Genomic DNA, 20,905 nt, shown 5'->3' with positions numbered 1-20,905 from the left:
GCTTTTAAATGTGAACAAAGATTGAAGTGCAAAGATGCAGCTTGTCCAATGTTATGAAATGCATGGTTCGTTGGTTAACTTCTTATTTTGAGAGCTTAGAGGTGGTTCAGGTGCGAGGAGGGGAAAGTGCTGAGTATTGGAAACGCTCCATTGGCGCCTTTTGTTGTGTCAAAGTCAGCAGCTGAATGTATCAATATGTCATGCCCGAAAGTCATCTGTGAAACTTGGCCTAAAGGAAGGGTTTTTGAACTCACGCAGCGGCCTTCACTTTTGGAGGGGTGTAGAGAGAGATGTCGAGGAGAAAGATGTATAATTGAATGCCTTTAATAGTGAACAGAACATTTTCTAGTAAAAGAGAAACTTGTAAATCCTGTTGGTTTGTATCTGTTTTAACATAAAGCCAACAACACAAGTTTGATGTTTTCCTCAGATGCAAAAGGAGACAATGTGCTGCAAAGAAGTTTGTTTTGAGGAAGGTTGTGGGCACAATGGCCCCGTTTCCTCTGAAAGAACATGGATCAGGTCAGGACACGTCCGTTTTTATCCATTCTGAACTACATTTTGGCTTCTTTCTCATTCACAGCTCACGCAAGAGACATCCTTTAAGCCCTCTCTAGGACTGGTCGAACAAGATTGGGTCAGCTCGACCTGGACCTCAGAATGATACTGAATAAGGACAAGACTGACTCTTTCCCTTCAGTCTAACAGCCCATAATATCAGAGAATATAAAGTGATCGCAGTGGTCAGATGATGAATGGGGAAAATAATATGAGGTTGTACTAATATGTCAATTCAACCAGGATCCTAGCAATGTCAAAAGCAAATGTAAGTCACACAATGTTGTAGAATGTCAAAACGTCTATACGATTTACACAATGAAACTAGTATTTATATAGAATAAGCTGGTACCCTGTAGCTCACTAAAATCCAGTGTAAATCCAACCGGGTAAGCAGTATTTCATCATTCCCATCTCCTAAGACATTTATGATTGCACCATCGCTCCGCTCTATCATCCAGCTGTGCCACATTCACTCTTCCTCACCATCAGCAGTGTTGGTCTGGGCCTTAGAGTGAAATATTTTCTGCAAACATTTTTTTCCAATGTGTTAACTGTCACAATGTGTCATTTGTGTCAGTAAAATAAGATGGAATGTCATGTTGTGCGACAAATCACAGAATAATAATGCTATAATAATGTATAATGTTCTGTTGCTATGTTGCTGGCTGAAGTATCTTGCAATATTGTATATTCTCTAACAGCATTTCATGAACTAAATTACAAATACTTGGCCACTCCAGCGATGGATAATATTTTTCATTACTTTAGATCAGTGTTTTCCCAACCCGGGGTACAGGGCCCTTCAAAAGTGCATTTGCAGAAGTTAAAACTAACTTTTCAAAATGAGAGCATAAAAAGACAGTTCAATACTGGACATTTGGAATACACACCCAATACTGTATTTTTTCCCAACAGATGGGTCCATCTCTAGTAATAAATTGGAAACATTGCAAAATGTGTTATCCCCCTTTTCCTTAAAATGACCATGCTATTTTTTTCCTTATATGTTTATATCCTTTGTAAATGTATCGAAGAAAAAAAAGAAGAAAAAAAAAGAAAAAAAACATGCAATTTCCATTTTATTACATGCCATAAAGTTTAATGGTTTTGTATAAAGTGCAGTGCAAATCGAGCAATTCTTCATGTATTAAACCTAAGACCCAACAAAAATGATTATCTTACATCCAACTGTTGCCAAATTTACATATAAAGAAAACAACATAAACATTACACACACGTTAACACATCCATGTAGATAGATAGATAGATAGATAGATAGATAGATAGATAGATAGATAGATAGATAGATAGATAGATAGATAGATAGATAGATAGATAGAAGAATATGAAAAAGATTTTATAAAACAGAGCATGTAAAAAGGTTCAGTGCCATAAGAGGTCACCGGACGGATTAGGTAACGGCAAAAATGGGGCAGAGTGATCTTCCTTGCTCTACTTGTCAAGCTGTTCGATTTGTCTATTCTCTGAAGTGTCAGAGCCCGCCCTGCTCCGCCTGCCCCCCGCCTACGCCAGAGCGGCGCTGACAGGATCATCCCTCCTCCTGTGAGCCGCTCTACAGGAGGAGGTCAAACTCCAACAAAGTGGTTCATTTTACAAAATTGTTTCATTATTGTCCCCCCTTCATCCTTGCTTCTTTTCTCTTTTTTTTAAGTTCACAGTTATTAGAGCGTGGTGTGTGTCAAGAGAAAAAGGAAAATTAGGAGGATTTATTTAGTGTCTCTTTAAAACATCTCTGGATACTGATCTGTCACTCTGTCAAAAATGGCAATCACTTCCCTTTTTAACATTGAAAGAAATGATAGTGGTTCAACCGGGTCGGAAAAATATGTGTTTTCAGTCTTGTTTTAGTAAGATGAGATGACAAATGGCATCTTAAATTATGTAATTTCTCTAACTTTTAAGAGCTGTTTCCATGTTACAATGCATCTCATCAAAAGTAGAACTGGAGTTGTGTTTCAAGCTCATCACAATGTAAAATCACTTGCCACGGCTTCACTACAGCCCCTTGTTATTGAAACAGCTGAGCAGCAAAGGGGAGCAAGAAGAGGGGGTGGGTGGGATGGGTTTATGGGGAGATTGTGTGGAAAATCAGGAAGTGAAACTACTCTGTTTCAGGTTTTTTATAGGTCAGGTCTGATATTTTGGAACTCTAGTCGTAGAGTGAGCCATCCTCTCGCCGCAGAGAGGATCGACAACATATCAGCACACACCGCACTCCGCCAGAGTCACAGGCAACAGAGGCCAGGCATGAACGGGTCTGACTCTGCAGTTTACAGGACTTTCTTCTCAGGACTTTTCTGCGGAAATAAACCCCGCTAGCATGTTGCGCTCAGCTAAAGACACGCCTTCTGAAGCCTTAAAACTGCTACGACAAAACTTTGATTACAGCTACGATTGTCTCTTTGAACACTCGCACAGTGGAGAAGAGTGCAGCTCACGATTTCACAATCCCCACGTCGGGCAATGTGACATCTAAAAATCTTATAAGACAAAAAAAAACTCATACAGTGTACACACCAGCCATAAGAGAGTGATAAAGAAAATATTGTAGCATGTGGGTGACCTATTGCCCTCTTCACCGTGGTTACCGCATTCCAGAGATAACCAAAACCCCCACTTCAAGACGCGTCTTCACTCTTGTGAATGGCCTACCAGATTGAACACAGTTCGGGACAAGAAAAAGACTGTGACGATCTATCCTAACCCTCACAACCAGAAATGAGAACTCTGTATTGACCTTCGAATTGGACTAAAGACTGAATCTCAAACATCCGATTTGAGTAATAAGCCAATTCTTCAATTCATGGACAGTGAGAATGAACTCAACCAATCTGTTCTAATGATGAATTCTTCCCCAGGTCAACAAAGACGCAATGTACAAACATACTGTCGAAATGTTGTTTGGAAAGTTGTGAAGTTGTTAATGTGTTTATCGCAATAGAAATGTATTTCTTGAATTCTCTCCCAAAGACATTCCCACTTGGGATCGTCATATCGAGTTACGGACTGAATTCGACCGATTGGTCGAATCCACGGAGAAAAAGGGGCCGCCCCCTTTGGTATAAAGGAAGGAGAAATAGCCAGAAACTTCCCTTACCCTTGCTCTTCTTTTTAAAACGCGCTTCTGAGTTGAGTTGGAAGGAGGAGGAGAAAGAGACGGCAGGATGAGCACATGGCTAACATCCCCCGCTGAACTCTGACCTCTCCTTTGTCTCAGATGGACCACAAGAACTTTAAGTTTGAGCCCGTCAGTTGACGTGATTTTGTAACTACCAGTTACTTCTTTTGAAGAACATTTGCATTTTTCCTACAAGACAACAACATTTTTGATCGCTGAGCTTTCAGCGAAACCAATTTGAGTCTAGCTGGTCAATCCAAACCCCAAGGCCCCGAGGAGCTGGAGAGAGACCCCCTCGCCTGCATCAACTTGAGAATTGCCACCCGAGAGACCACGACCAAACAGGCCGTCGGACACCAGAACTTTGGATCGCCGGACCACAGTTGGCGTGAAAAACCTTTCTCACGGTCGTAAGCGTATCTCACAGACCTAGCTCAATAAGACTCACATAACCACCTTACTGACTTTCAGATACAATTTTAGAACATTTTATCTGATTATTCATCCTGTTAGCCTTCTAGGTTACTCTGTTAATTCATTAATCTGATGCCGCCCGTGCGAGCATTATATCTATTTGGCGCCCCCGTGTGAGCCGTCATAAACTCTATCTGTTATTAATGATCACTGATCATTCCAAAGCAAACTTTGAGGTTCAATCTTATAAAAAAGTTGTTGAAAAAGAAAGAAAAATGCATTTTTAAAGGTGTTGAAAACAAAACTCTCTGCGCAACTCTTTCTCAATGCTACCGTTTACAGGTCGCAGCACATTACTTTAAATGTGATTTTTAAAACATGCATGTTCTCTTTGTGCTATCAAAAGCACAATTCTCAAAGGCCTTAAGGTAACCAAATTTTAATAGCTGCGAATTTTCCAGTATTAAAAATTACCTGTATTTTGCAGTAAGTAATATAATTTGTCTGCGAGTTTTCCAGAAATTGTAACTTTAAACTGCATTGGTGTTAAACTGTTCTCCCCTCATCAGGAGCGGAAACAGATAAGACCCCCCTCCCTACAGCTCTGGTCAAGGAGATGTTTCACCCCTGGCCCTTGGCGCCAGAATGAGTCAATCATCCCCCAGAGTGGGCCGGTCTTAATGACATCACTTCCTTAGAGCCCGCCTACCGAAGGCTGTGCCACTATCTCTGCCCCCTACCGTGAAGGAGGAGACAGAGGCAGAAGTGATTTTAAGTGAGCTTTGATCACAACGCTCTCTTCCAAGTAAGTAAGCTTTACTTGAGTAACTTAGACAATAAAACTTAAACTATAAAAACATTCAGTTGTACCTTAGTTTACTGTTGTTTTATTGAAAATAAAGCCAAAACATTGTCCTTTTCCATCTTTAACAGTTACTGTACTGTTCTTCCTTCTCAAGACTAACACTTGTCTTCGGCTTTAACTGGTCTTTTCTGATTGAGTCTAACTTAATGACTTGTTTTGTGGCCACACTACAAGCTCTTATTTGCCTTTATCTAGACCAATGCTCAGCCTTGCAATTTAAATTGCAATCTCAAATTGTAACGCATAAAATTTTACAATTTTTAAGCTAAAGGGCTCAATTCAAATTTACCCTCTCTAAGTAAAACTTAGTGAATTTTCATCCACCTCTTGAAATCAATTTTAACTGACTGACTGCTGGACAGTCATCAATCAGTTAAGTCAAATTTTGATATTGAATTTAATTAATTAATTTGATTTTAATTCAATAATCACTCTCCAAAATGTCCATGTCCTTTCTTCTCATTCATTTTGTCCCATTCTCCTTTCATGTCTTGCTTCATTCCATCTATCAACCCTGGTTTTAGTTAAGCACAATTAAAACTGGTTTGTTTCATTGAGACCCACAGAAGGTCAAGTCAGACTTTAAAGTTGTCTGAGTTTTTGATAAAGCAACATGCCTCCGAGAGAACTAGAGAACCTCGCCGCTGTCTGCAGACCAGGCCAGGGAGACGTCCTTGACTGTGTAGACAAAATGCAGGGAACAGATCCCTCTGAACTTGAATCCATAATTACATCTTTGGTAAGTATAACATCACTTACAGGAAAACAAGAGGAGAATCTGACATTGTTAGCTAAAATGGCAGTTGCAATGCATTTACAACTTAAACAAACACAAGAAGTACTGACAGACACAAGGAGACAAAATGATGAACTTGCATCACAAAATGCCTCTCTCCAAGAAGAGAATGCAAAGCTTATGAATGACAAAGAAACTAAACATCTAGAAAACCAACATCAAGAGGTAGGACAAAAACTCTTCGAGCAAGAGCAAGAACTGAAATTTGCAGATTCAGAACTTGACAAAACTAGCAGAACCCTCTCGGAACGAGAAGAGGAGCTAGTGACAGCCCATGCTGAGCTAGACAGGACGACTCAGAACCTTAACAGGTCTGAGTGCCTTCTCAATAAAGCCACCCTAGAGGTAAGAGATTTAAAATCGGAAATTTTGATTCTCCAAGAAAACCAAGAAAAGGACAAAACAAAACTAACTCACATTCAGAGCCAGCTTACAGCAGCTCAGATTAAAATAGATCACACGACGCTACGGCGCACGATCAGTGAGGAAGAAAAGAGCTTTAAAAGAGAGCAAGAAGATCCTCCTGAACAAGGAGTGAGATCTCAAGTGTATCCCCTGGGAACACTTCAGGAGAAAACAAATAAGTTCTTAAGGGACTTTTCTCCCCCACCTGCTTTAACATTGAACCCCAAGCCACCGCACCTGCAGCGGTTGGACAGGCTCATCTCTGAGCCACCTGATCAATGTTATGCTTCACAGGAAACAAACGATCCCGTCGAGATCTCCACTGGTGAGTTTGAGCGTGGATATCGTGTTCCAATCAAAGATCTTGACAGAATTGCACAACATGTCATTCGCTTTGATCCCAAGTCTGATGGTGCTAACGACACAAGCACCTACTTAAATGACATTGACTTTTACCTGCGTAGATTTCCAGACTCTACGGCAGAAGATAGAATTTACCTAATCAGGTTTACTTCAAGTAGAAATGTGGGAAGTTTCATTGATAGACAGGCGTGTCACACAAAGGCAGACTATGGTCGCCTTTGCCAAGCTCTCACAAAAGAGTTCTCAAACTGCCTGACTAGTGGCCTAACTGCAGCCTTAAATGTGAAGCAGACTCGACAAGAGTCTCCACAGGCTTATTACTGCAGACTGCGTGATGCTTACTTCAGTTCGAATGAACTTGAGATGGAGGAAAATCTCCACTTTAAAACACTTTTTGTTCTAAATCTTCATCCCACAACAAAGTACCACCTTGGCATCACCGCAGATCCCGCTACTCAAACGAGCTACCAGCTTCGTGAACTAGCGATGCGTGCTTTCATGAAACACAAACAATCGATGATAAAACATCCAGAACTTTCCCTAGTTCTTAATCTCGAGTTAAAGAACTCACAACAGATAAGAACACAAAACTGCAAGTCAAGCAGTTCAAACATGCGTTCTTCTCCAGAAAAGAAACGCAGAAATGAAGTAAAACCGGCTCAATGTCAACAGACAAATGAGAAGCATAAGCAAACGCTGCTCTCCAGCCCTGAACTTGAGTGTAGGCAAAACCCCACCTATGGCAAACAGTGCCAAACAAAGCAGCATCTCCAAAAGGGGGGTCACTACACTCATCACAGTAAGAACAGAGAAAATCGGGATAGCACAAAGCATCTCCGAATACACAAAAATTCTCAATTCTTCTCGTCAGGAGAACCTGAAAGAAATCAGAATCATGGCTTTCAAAACCAAGTCAGTGAACTTGACAGCTCAGCTGATCTGACTCACTTCAGTGATGAAAATGACACTTTTATTGAACAGACTCCAGACAATGATGGTAAAGCTGAGCTATCCTCATTAGCCTCTTTAATCCATCAGAGCTGTGATAAAATGTCAATTAAACAACCTTTCAAACGTTTTCTGTGTAATCTCACTGAAAAAGGTTTGGCTGGAAAATTTTACATGCCAACCACTATTGAGAATGCTCTCCAAGAGGAAGCAATGCTTGACACAGGTGCTGACGTCAGCATAATGTCAACCTCTCTTTTTAGTGAAATTCAGGAAGCACTACAACATAAAAGAAGAAAAATAAATCTTCACTCTTGCTTCCTTGAAATCCAGCCATATGCAGACATTCAAACTGCATTCACAGAAATGGCGTACATTCGCTTGACAATTGGACCGATGACAGTGGTCCATCCATTCTTTGTGTCTCCACTTGATATGATGCCTCTCCTTATCGGAAAGGATCTCCTCAATCGATTTGAGCCTCTTATTGATTTCAAAGAATCAATACTCTATGCACAGGTGCTGAAACCTTGGCCTTTCTCACATCCAGGAAACTATGGTGAGATCTTTCAGTGTGCCACTCTAACACATACACCTGTCCCAAAACATAAGGACTACAAACACAAGAAGTCAGGTTCTGACCCAACTCAGTCTCAGAATAACGTCTGGAGACCCCAAACCAACTTCTTGTACAAGGACACAGTTCTACCTGAGCTGAACTGTCCACAAATGCACCCAGAGAAGACTCAAGGTCACCCTTGTGACCCCAGACAAAACAATGAACTTCAAAGTTCATTGAAGATCTTATCCAAGCAGGCAGTCGTTGATGACAACGCGTTAAAGGCTAGCCTAGAACCCCAACTCACCCAGCCAGGTTCTGTTCAGCCTTTTCCCACCCTTCCCACCCTATCTTCTATTGTGGCCCCTCACGCTGCCTCATTGGCCACCTCAACCCCCTCCTCCACCCTTTCTGAGCTTCCCTGCTCACACTTATCAGACCTTGCCTCACCTCGGTCTGATGCCTTCTCCAATGTCGTCCCTAACACAGACACTGCTTGTGAACGATCCTTACCTCATGTTTTCGGCCTTTGGTCCCGCCAACGGATCCAGCCTGGCCCGGACACACTCACTTCTCTTATGCTCATGGTGCACCCGAACCACAGGGGGGTAGCGCTGGCTCAAGCACATAAATCCTCTCTGTCGGCCCACAAAGGCACTCAGACAATGCGAGAAATAAGGCAAAAGGAATCCTGCTGCCCACATGCATATACAAATGCATATGATAAAGGCACGATTAACAGGTCAACCTGCAGCCAATGTCAGACATCAGGTCTGAAGAAATGGGTAAAGCCCACAAACCAAATGTTTGGAGACAAACAGAACGATCTCCAAAAGCAGAGACACTTAACACCTGCCATTACCAAACCAGTATGGCATGGTAAGTTATCAGGGAACAAGGTAAGTTATCGCAACTGCCTCCAAGCTCTGAAACAAAACATCTAGTCCACTGGACAGATGAACTTGGTGCTCCAGATGCACACTTGTAAATAAACAGGAAACACAGCTCCTGTTTGTAAATAGACACTAGCCAGTCTATTCAGTGTCAATAGCAATCACTAAAGTTTTTCAATAGCAATTCCTTCTCTAACCAAAGGGGGGAGCTACTTTAAACTTTTCACTAACCTCTGCTATCCTCTATGCATGCTGTCATAACCATTGAGGCTTTGTTTTCAGTTTGACTGCAGTTAAACTCTGAACAACAGAGTACAATTCAATCAGTAGTCAGTTGTCAATGCTCAAGTATTGCTTAAGACTCTTCAATCCATTTTGCAAAATCTTTTGTTGTAAAGGAAATCTTGGTGAACTCGCAGCCTTAGATATCAGCAACTCTAGAGACCTTGTTTTTCAATGGACCGCCTCAGTAAATTTAGCGCTTCTACCGCTTTTCCAAATTTAGGTGTCAAACCTGAACCCTTAGGACTTAAGTCGTGCATAGTTGCACACAATGCAACACAAATAGCTTCTAGCTAACATTGTAGCCACAGCAACAAACACGTAAGACTAAACCTAGTCTGTAAACACACTTGCCTATTGCTACACACATTTAGCCTAATATTGCCACACGGTTAGCAAACTCCTGAGCCAACTCTGTGTCAATGGACATCGGGCATCGTCTTCAGTCAACGGCCATCCCATCACATCACGGCAATGGCGTGCCAACCTCCGCCGTAGGGTGGAGCCTGCCACGAAGGGGGGACTGTAGCATGTGGGTGACCTATTGCCCTCTTCACCGTGGTTACCGCATTCCAGAGATAACCAAAACCCCCACTTCAAGACGCGTCTTCACTCTTGTGAATGGCCTACCAGATTGAACACAGTTCGGGACAAGAAAAAGACTGTGACGATCTATCCTAACCCTCACAACCAGAAATGAGAACTCTGTATTGACCTTCGAATTGGACTAAAGACTGAATCTCAAACATCCGATTTGAGTAATAAGCCAATTCTTCAATTCATGGACAGTGAGAATGAACTCAACCAATCTGTTCTAATGATGAATTCTTCCCCAGGTCAACAAAGACGCAATGTACAAACATACTGTCGAAATGTTGTTTGGAAAGTTGTGAAGTTGTTAATGTGTTTATCGCAATAGAAATGTATTTCTTGAATTCTCTCCCAAAGACATTCCCACTTGGGATCGTCATATCGAGTTACGGACTGAATTCGACCGATTGGTCGAATCCACGGAGAAAAAGGGGCCGCCCCCTTTGGTATAAAGGAAGGAGAAATAGCCAGAAACTTCCCTTACCCTTGCTCTTCTTTTTAAAACGCGCTTCTGAGTTGAGTTGGAAGGAGGAGGAGAAAGAGACGGCAGGATGAGCACATGGCTAACATCCCCCGCTGAACTCTGACCTCTCCTTTGTCTCAGATGGACCACAAGAACTTTAAGTTTGAGCCCGTCAGTTGACGTGATTTTGTAACTACCAGTTACTTCTTTTGAAGAACATTTGCATTTTTCCTACAAGACAACAACATTTTTGATCGCTGAGCTTTCAGCGAAACCAATTTGAGTCTAGCTGGTCAATCCAAACCCCAAGGCCCCGAGGAGCTGGAGAGAGACCCCCTCGCCTGCATCAACTTGAGAATTGCCACCCGAGAGACCACGACCAAACAGGCCGTCGGACACCAGAACTTTGGATCGCCGGACCACAGTTGGCGTGGAAAACCTTTCTCACGGTCGTAAGCGTATCTCACAGACCTAGCTCAATAAGACTCACATAACCACCTTACTGACTTTCAGATACAATTTTAGAACATTTTATCTGATTATTCATCCTGTTAGCCTTCTAGGTTATTCTGTTTGCACTTTAATATTTAATGCCGTCTGTTAATTGATTTTGATCATTAAACCTCCATAAACCACAGTTTGCTTTGGTAATGTCTGTGTTTATTATTCAGACTAAGGGTCCATGTGTACGTCCAAGACCTCACTTCCTTCAGATAAATCTGTAGTTTAGCCTCCTATTCTTTACTTTTATTTTGTTCGCTCTCCGAACTGGTGCCCCGTTAAATTTTAAGGCTAATCTACAACTTATTAATTAATTAATAAACAAATTAATTGATTAATAAACCCTCATACCCTACAATATGTTGTAACTCACAGTAGAAATAGCTTATATCATCAATGGTTTTGTATAGCCCACAACAGGAGTTTCCTCACAAGGGCTGCACCATACATTAAGGCAATAAAACAGAACAGTATGCTTAAGTACCTTCCTTACAGCAAACACATGAAGACACAACAACAGTATGCTATAATCATGAGGAAAGCGATTCCAGCACTTTTTATGCCAATTATTAAGACTTTTTAACTTTGCAATAATCTGTGCAATGTTCCAAACAAATTCTGTAGTATCCATTTTACGGCAAAGTGCATCACACCAAAAGTCTCCGGGAAGAGAAGACATACCTTTTCTCCGTTGGCGCTGCCCAGGACGTAACATCCCATAATATGGATCACGTTTGGCTCTGGGTTCAGTTTGCTCATCAGTCTGCTCAGCCGCCGCCAAAACCTACAAACGCAACCAAATGACAAACGTTAAAGAAATAATGTCCTGAAACTAGAAAAAAGTCAGAAAAAAATATCTATATTGGCAAGTTATAAATGGTTTAAACCAAAGACATTCAACTAGGGCTGTGCAATTAATAGAAATTCGATTACAATTTCGATTACAACGGTAAACGATTACAGAATTAGCATCGCAAAAAAAATCGATTATATATATTGTTTCTTTTTCAAATTTTATTTTATTTTTTATTTTTTTCTTTGGCCATTTTTTATTTTTTCAAAGCAGACTTGCATTATTTTAGGCCGCTGGGATTGTTTTCCCTTCGCTTTTCACCTGCCATGGCTCATGCTTTTGCCTGACATGAAAAAACAAACAGCGCTGTGTGATGATGTCATCAGGCCGCACTGCTTAGTTTACTTGCGCAGGTGTGAGGGCGGGCCAGCTGGGGGCAGGTGTGAAACAGGGACCTCTCTTTAATCAAGGTGTACTTGAAATCATTTGTACTTTTATGACTGTCCAGAAAACACAAAGTGTAGTGTAGTGTTTTGATTAATAAATAAATAAATAAAGTAAAGATACTTTTTTTTAAAGGCAACAAATAATCGTGATTTCAATTATGACAAAAATAATCGTGATTATTATTTTTTCAATAATCGAGCAGCCCTACATTCAACCCATGATTACAAAGAACACTTTATATAAGGCTTATATAGAAAAACGTGCACGTCTTACTGGATCATGTCTTCTTCCTTTTCCACTTTAGCAAATGTGGCCACTTTGTTCTTCAGCAGGTAAAGGTGTCCTGGTCCTCCCTGGAAAAACAGTCGAAAAACAGCTGATCAACAATCCTTTGGGTTCCTCAGCAGTTTTGTTTTCTAAAGGAGATCTATGGCGCCATGATGAACACACTTTGCACGCAGAACGAGTCAGAACAAGTCCAGTGATGCTTATTCACAAACTAAACAGGATCCAAAATCTTTGTTACTAATATGTCAACAATATAAAACCATAAATTGAAATTTGGGTCTATCCATATTTTTAGATTTCGTTGCTGAAAATGTCTAACCTGGCTAACACCATGCTGCTGTGTGCGCTCGAATTATTTCGAACTGCACAACAGCCTGGGGACCATGGCCGAAATTTTCCGGTGGATTTGGGAACCAATCACAGAGCGAGGAAGGGACGCAAGACGATGACGCACGGAAGCTTGTAGTTTATTTACGGATAAAAAAAAAAAAAAGTTTATTTACGGATCCAACATGACAGCAGCAGACACGGTGGTTGGTATGTTGGTATTTTTCGATCAAGCTTTAGACCTTGTTCTAAATAATTTAGCTCAAAGGTTTACAGCGGGTACGTCATACGTCATCTCATACGATGATACGATTGGCTGTGGCCTCGTGCAGACGCATGATAGACTTTTTTTTTTTTTCCGTATCGCCCAATAAACAACTATGGACGATCGTAAACCACACCTCTCCTACGAGAAAATGAATTGGTGGTCCCCAGACTAAATATCACTTGTGATTTTAGTCTGGTGTTAGCCAGGCTAGAAAATGTCGGCAATTTTGGCCATTTCTATGCACAAAATGCCTTTTTTTTTTACATGAAAACATAAAATGACAGAAAACTTGCAATACATTACACAATGGAGATCTTTTTTTTTCACTCAAACTTGGCTGTAAAACTGTTTAAGTGCGCTAGCCCGCAGTTAGCTTTCCCCTGGGTCGGAGCAGGGAATGTTGTAAGTGTGGTTTTCTGACCAAAGACACCGGGGGGAGATGAAAGACCCCACAATCATCCCATGAACACTTGTATTACCCCTAGAGGGACTACGAAAAGGATATATTAAGATAAACAAGTTACTTAGTACTGCTTTAAATGTCAATTTGTTTTTGTAGACCGACTCCTTTTTCCATCTTTGCCAATTGTGTCAATTCATTACAGCACTTTTCATCATTAGGGAAAGATTAAAGTCACGTAATCTAATAATAATAGTAACTTTGCCTTTCCAAAATGCTCCACCAATAGTCATATATCAACAAGGCAATACAGTAGTCACTCATTAAGGACAGTAGACACGTTCTGGAAAGCTTCCACTTGGCTGATCTGCACCTACTACACTCAGAGTGCCCTTCAAATAGCCCTACACTGGGAGATTAATAACTGTTTTGCAACTTTATGGTCATGTCTGCGCCCATGTTTGCTGCAGTGGCCGGCTTCCACTGCTCTTTCCCTTTCGGTTCAGACTCTCGCTCATTATGTTGAAATGGCATTAAGTGAGAAGAGAGACGCTCAGGTGGGCAGGCGGATCGCGTCAGTTTGACATTCTCCTGATAATGAGGCGCATGGATGGAACTACTACGCTCTGTCTGCTCCCTTCTCTGCGTGTGTCCTCCCACTCATTTAAAAAGTTTGTTTTGTGCCCACACTTGATCTGCATAGCCAGGGTTTGGAAAGAACAACATCTGCCAAATAATGTTGTATCCAATCAGCGCGAAAGGTCCTGGACACATTTTTTTCCTCAAAAGCCCCTTTAATTTCTACTATGGTTTAAACATATAGTCGCGTCAATGGCAGTCTCTTAACTTTGCTGCTCACTCAATCATCTCTCAATCCATTAAATGTGCTCTCCCTCCCCTCCCCCACCCCATCCCGCCTCGGCAGCAGACAAAAAAGTAAAAAAAAAAATAGACTGTGCAATGGCCGGCCTGACCCAGTAACGTCTCTGTGAGAGGAGTTGATTGGCATCACTCACCTGACAAAAGATGAGCATGTTCCAGATCCGGCAGCCCTTCCTGTAGGCTGTGAGCTTCTTCTCGACCTCCTCTGCAAAAAGGGGTGTATTTTTAACCCATGCAGAAACAGACCATTCTCCAAATTCTCCAAACTCAAGACATTACAAAGAAAATATGATCTGAATGTTTATTAGGTCAATGACTGTACAGATTTCTGAACTGTTTCAATATGTTGCTTCACATCTAAGTTAAATAATTTACCAATGGGATGCCCTCACGCTTCTCCATCCACACTTGTTTGGGTATTGATCAGTGTTGGGCAAGTTACTTCAAAATTGTAATATATTCTATATTAGTAGTTAGAGCTTTAAAAATGTGATATGTTTGTATTACATATTACTGTTTCAAAAATGTAGCTGAGTTACACTACTTTGAGTTACTTTTGGCAAAATATAAACTGAAAAAAGTAATAATGCCACCGAGCAAAAGTGCAGTCAACGTTAACTTCACACAACTGAAGATCTTATACACCAGTGTCCAACTTCATTTGTTGCATTTTATTTGGGGGCATTTTTTTGTTCATACATTTAAATACACTTGTAACTCGAGTTACTTGAATTGTAATGACTAATATATTCCCATATTTTGTTTCAGTAATATGTTATATTCCTTGATAAAATATATATATTTTTTAACTTGTTACTTTTGTAATAGACTGACTGACCTATCTATGTAGATATCTATATGGCCAATACAAAGTAGGGCTTTGGGAAATGGAATAGATTCACTCCATGCTTGTATCAATCTTGCATACCGTATTTTCCCGACTATAAGTCACACTTTTTTTCATAGTTTGTCAGGGGGTGTGTCTTATACTCCGGAGCGATTAATATGTAATTTTTTACCTCTTTTTTTTAGACTCAAGTATATAATTTCACTTGCCACTAGAGGGCACTGCAGGCTAATCGAGCAGCAGAAAGAAAGCGAGAAGAAAACAAAACAAAGCCAATCACGGGCTAAAAGCTTAATAGCCACAATAAGAGGAATGTGTTCACAAATGAGAGCCTGAAAAACGTGCTGCCGGGAGAGGCTTGTCAACAGTGCAGTGACGCCTCCGTGCCCAGGTAGTTGCCAAGGCAATGGATTTCAATGGATTTTGTGATTTGTAGTGAGATCGAGAGTTTGGTGTGTTTTTTATGCTATAGTTATCTGAACTAGTTTGTTGTTTATGCTTCATGTAGCTAACCATCAATGTATTACGCTAGCATATCGTATGCCTATTCAGCCTGTTGTTTTTTTCTTCATTACGCATATTTTGGCTAGTGCGTCTTACTCCATAACTCCAGAGCGACTTATAGTCCAGAAAGAGTGTGCGCAATAGTAAAGTATCACATTTTTTTTAAGAGTCTAGAGATTGTTATGTTTAAGGTCTTACTCCCCCCACACTTTCTCCAGTTCGGCCTTACCCAAATAAAAAAAAAATGTCTGGAATTTACAACCTATAGGCCTCCTTTGAAAGTTAAGACCTACAGAACACATCCGAGCGTCTTCCTCGTTATGATTGTCACTAATTCGTCCTTTTTGGTTGATTATGGTTACATTACACATGGGATAAGTTTGAGTGCATCTGAAGAAAATTGTGTCTTATTTCAAAATATACAAGTTCAACAAGTTAATCAGTTAATCATGAAGATGGAAAGGATGACACAACTACTTGCAATTTGGGGTGATTCAATTAAAGCGTAAGGGCCAGCCAAAATTGTTCACAGGGTTACATTTGGTCCCATAGTTTGGGACAAATACACTTTAAATCTAGAAGTCACACCCGCTAAAGAAGCCACTCGAGATCAGAACTATGAATTCAAGTCTGTATATTGCTAGTTTGTAATGTACAGTACAGGGAAACAGTGACGCATTTCCCCCCCGGGGCAGACTGCACCTCTGCAATTCACACTCAGGTTAGAGAAACGCTGGTCGTGCCACACTCACCGAGAATGTCGTCAAAAGTGGCGTGTTCGTGGTCCTAAGAATAGAAAAGTAAGAACAGCGTGAATTCTCCATTGAGTGAATGAATAGATAGTGGAAATCCTGCTTTTTTGCTACGCAGGTGCAAAAGTCATTTCACAGATATTAATAAAAGTTGCTCATACTGCGAGAGAGTGAAGAATGAGGCCAGTTTACAGTAGTGGTGTGATATTATGCTTAGAAAATTCTTTATTTATTTTGGGCACATTTGGAGGAGAAATGACATACAAAAACGCAAAAATACATGTTCCATGAGTAGAAATAGCAGTCATGAATAGCTTGAAATAGTTAAAATAGTATTAGACATAAATAAGTGGTAAACATTTTTAACCAGAATGTTTCTGTCGGTGGCCTGCTGTGACGCCATATTGAACGGTATTGTGAGTGCAGGTGTTTTAGCGTTGCCACGGCCACTTACATAGAGTATGGGGATGATGGAGGGGTCGTCCCGGCGGATGATGTTGGGAACATACTCAGCCTTTGGGACTTTGGACGAAATGAGCTGTCAACAAATCAAAGCACAGCAGCGCTGAGGTCAGACACCGGGGCAAACGCACTTTCACAAACTCAGCAAACACACTGCCCAGAGACGTGCGGTTTACAGTTAACAAGGAAACAACGACGTTCATCTAAAAATGAATTAGACTTAGGATGACATTATTAGGATACAGAGTTGAAAGACTAGCCACATTATAATACGGCAGTCCCCTCAAATTCTTAAGGGCCTATCTCACCTGTCTGGAGACTAGTTAGAGACTAGTTGCCACTGGTCACGGAGATGTCCCCTTGTGATAAGGCGAGTCTCCAGGTAGTGTCGGTGAAAACAAGCTGGTTTGATTTCAGCAGAGACAGCATGGAGGCTTCAAGTTCCCATGTGGTCTCCACATGGTCTCTGAGTGGTCTACGGGGTCACAAGCAATCGTGTCGCGAATACTATTTGATGTCCTCAATTTGTGAGACGTTTCTGTGATGTCCCCGCAATGTCTCTGACCCGAGTCGGATACCAGGGAGATCTCAAAGAGACCCGGTCAGACATTGCAGAGATGTCACAGAAACGTCTCACAAGTTGAGGACAACAAAGAGACCACGTAGACCTCTCGGGGAACACACTGAAACTCAGCTGAAATCAAACCTGTGTGTTTTCACCAAGACTACCTGGAGACCCGCCTTATTGCCAGGGGACGTCTTTGACATCTCTGTGACCAAGTAGTCTCCAACTATTTTACTTTGCTCACTTGTAAAGTTTTATATAAAAAGACAAGAATGTTTTTCATTTGTCATCCAAAGCGTTACGCAAATGTCTCGATTCTCACCATGATTTTGGGTGGTATGAAGTCGTCTCCTTCGCAGGCCACTCTCTCCTGCTCCCTCTCCTCCTCCCAGTCCTCGTCCTGACCGAGCGCCTCGTCCAGAGTGCCCGTGGAGGTCTGCAAGTCCCCACCTGATAAAGAGATAAAAGTAATGCAGGGAAAGAAACAAAGCAACAGATGTTTATGGTCTATTTTAGTCTGTTTTTGGTGTAGGTGTGGCCTATACTGTAGTGCTTCGACCTGGTTAAACCTTGTTTAATTACACATGGAACAGGTGGTATATACTTGATTCTGTTTGCACATTTCATTCTTTCCATGAGAACGCAAACGAATCAGACAGAGACGAGACGAGACAGGCCACAGCCACAGATGTGAAGCAACAAGCAGATGGGCAGACATAAAAACACAAATGGGTTTACAATGGACAGATTGGACAAACAGGCACTCGACGGAAGACACATTACTATCATTTCACATTTTCTGCATAATTCTGGATACAATACCAATTATTTAGGTGCGAAAATGTTTTCTCAAAAGTTTATTTGCCCCTGATTTGAGTAAGTAAAACAAAAAGAAAAATACAGTTGTGCCAATAAGTTTACAAACCCTGGTGGATTTTTTTGGGGGGGCATTTCTCAAAGAATATGAATGAAAACATAAAAAACATGTTTTTTTCACTCATGGTCAGTGATGTTGTGAAGCCATTTATTGTGAAAAAAATGTGTGAACTCATTTCAAATCATCAAAACAAAATAAAAGACTAAAAGATTCAGAAAGATGTTGAAAAATGTAGACACCCCAGTTCCTCAAAGACTGTCAATGACAGCTTGGAGTCTTTTGTGGTAGTTGTGAAGCAGGTTCTGTATATAATATTCTTTGCAATAGGCCTTGTTGTCAACAAGTCTCATTCCACTCATTCCATACATAATAGATATAAATTTACTTGAAATAAGATGGAGTTTGGCAACGCTTTATATTAAGGTGTGCTCATGAAGTATTAAGATAAGATAAGATAAGATAAGATAAGATAAACCTTTATTCATCTCACAAAGGAGAAATTCACTTGTTACAGTCGGCGTTACTTCACAGTCTTATTGTAAAGGTAAGGTCTTATTGTAAATAAGTAAAGGTATTAATAAGCATTAATAATATGCTTGTAAAGTATTAACATAACATTAACACAACTGCTTAATATACTTTTATCTGTTAACATACTAATAGGTCATTAATAATACGCTTATTCATCCCTTAGCCTAACCCTGAGCTTAACCCTTACCCTTAAAACTTAATGAGCACACCTTAATCAAAAGCGATACCTCAACTTTATATAAGAAAACCAAAAACAACAAAAGCTCATTCTCACAAAATCCAATTAAATCAACCCCTAAGTGTTACCATCCCACACTGCACAAAAGTTAACGTCCTGTAGTGCTGAGATGTTGAGAACTCACTGTCTCTGGAGTCATGCAGCGATTCGGGCTTGACGGGGGTCGGGTCACTCCAGGAGCGGCTGAAGCTCTTGGCGCGGCGGTCCACGAAGGCTGACGGATGGATACATACGTGTCATGAGAATGGGGCAATACAAACGCGGCACGAGATGGACAGGCAATGGAGGGAGCAGTTGTAATAGTTGAAAGACACAATGGATTTATACATTATTCTACAAATGTTTAGGGCCATAAAAAAACAAGAGAAATGATGTGAAGAATCCTCAAACAGTGTAAAGGGAAAATAAACATAACATACTTTTTGGTTCTGAAAAATATGGAAGGGAATCTGCTTGTGTAGCGCTTTTCAACACATCCAAACACATCATAAGGGACATTTTTCATAGGCTTGAATAGCCACAGATGCCCTTGGGTAACTTTTATCATCACTTGTGCTACCGATAAGTGGTCAAAGCAGTTCAACATTCAACTGGATGCATTTAGCAGAGGCTCTAACTAAAATCTTAGTTTAATCAGGAAGAACCATTAAACTTAAGTAGTAGTAAATTAACTATCTTTGTTGATGTTAATGAGTACACACATAGACTGTAAAATAAGAACGGACTGAATACTGCCTCCTTGTTCCTGAATCTGTAAGGGGAAAAAATATAGCTTTCTCTTATTTCTCCACCATTACTTTGACAGATGCTGATTTTTTTTTTCTACTAAATACAGATACAGAGACATGGAGAGGAGCAAAGTGGTTCAACAACTCGTGAATACCTTAAAAACGGACGATGCTAACCAGGAAGCTAACGCAAGCTTTTTGCTACATATGCTAACGTTAGCGACAAGCTTTTTCGCTTCTACTGAACTATTTACTGTGAAAATACATCAACATGGACCAGAATTTGACTCAACTTTAAAAAAAAAAAAAAGTATAAATATGTTTATAGTCCAGCAATGGCAAAAAAGAGGGAACAAATTGTGATTCCCATAAGAGGTTGCTTCCTTCTCTGCCCCTTGTGTGGCGCATTGCCGTCTGTATCTATTGTTTCCCTTTCACCATTTTTTAAATTTCATTTCTATCGCCCTTTTTTAAATAATAACTGGCTCCAAAAACCTAGCCAAGTTGTTAGCATGAACGAGCTTCAGTTAGCCCGCGCGGAACACAATGGGGAAAGCCACATTCACTTTGTCCATTCTTAATTTACAGTCCACTGAACTGTGGCAAAGCTTTCACATCTCTAATTTTGGAGTTTTAAAGGTTCAATAGAAAGTATTGAAGTATTGAAGTAATGACCAATTACTCTATCACTTTGTTCAAACTGAAGAAAGGTATAAATGGAAATTGGACATACACACTGCACTGTAATTATGCCACACCAATCAATAGTCATGTGGCGGCTCATTCATATTTTCACTACCATTAAGATCTATGTCACTCATACATAAACTGAGCTAATTCCTAGAAGCCACTTATTTCAACAATTACTCAAAGATACAGTAAACAGGTCGATACAAAAGGAGGGGCTTAATAAATCAGTGTAGTCAGTCTTTCACACATAAGTAAAGCCGTGAAAACCACTGCATTCATTTATAACAAGAATGTCTTAGGAAAGAGATGGCTCCCCTTGTGACAGTCCGCAAATGCATGACTGTAAGATCTCGAAATGAATTGTGTTAAAAACTAGAGCGAATAAAAGCGATGCACAGTGTTCATCAACATGCAAAGAGCCAGTCCGAGCCTCCAGCCTTGGGTCGACTGTAATGAAAGTCTATTGAAATGCCGAGAGGGTCCCACTATAATAGCAGCATGAAAATCAAATCAATGAGCACTCACG

At 40.7% G+C, this 20,905-nt stretch overlaps 1 protein-coding gene across 1 annotated transcript in view; it reads right to left on the bottom strand.

Moving 5' to 3' along the window:
* Positions 1-20,905, bottom strand: part of nsmfb (NMDA receptor synaptonuclear signaling and neuronal migration factor b) — an 85,384-nt gene that overhangs the window by 29,460 nt on the left and 35,019 nt on the right. Inside the window, exons 7-13 of the mRNA XM_079572533.1 lie at positions 19,086-19,175; positions 17,638-17,765; positions 16,743-16,826; positions 16,289-16,322; positions 14,320-14,390; positions 12,294-12,373; positions 11,462-11,564 (exon numbers count right to left, since the gene is read on the bottom strand). Coding sequence (XP_079428659.1) covers positions 11,462-11,564; positions 12,294-12,373; positions 14,320-14,390; positions 16,289-16,322; positions 16,743-16,826; positions 17,638-17,765; positions 19,086-19,175 — 590 coding nt within the window. The remainder of the gene's footprint in view (positions 1-11,461; positions 11,565-12,293; positions 12,374-14,319; positions 14,391-16,288; positions 16,323-16,742; positions 16,827-17,637; positions 17,766-19,085; positions 19,176-20,905) is intronic.

Source organism: Gobius niger (genome assembly GCF_951799975.1).
Source record: "Gobius niger genome assembly, chromosome: 1".
NCBI classification, from domain to species: Eukaryota; Metazoa; Chordata; class Actinopteri; order Gobiiformes; family Gobiidae; genus Gobius; species Gobius niger.
The sequence above is the reverse complement of the archived record's forward strand: the minus strand, read 5'-3'. Positions and strand labels throughout refer to the sequence as shown.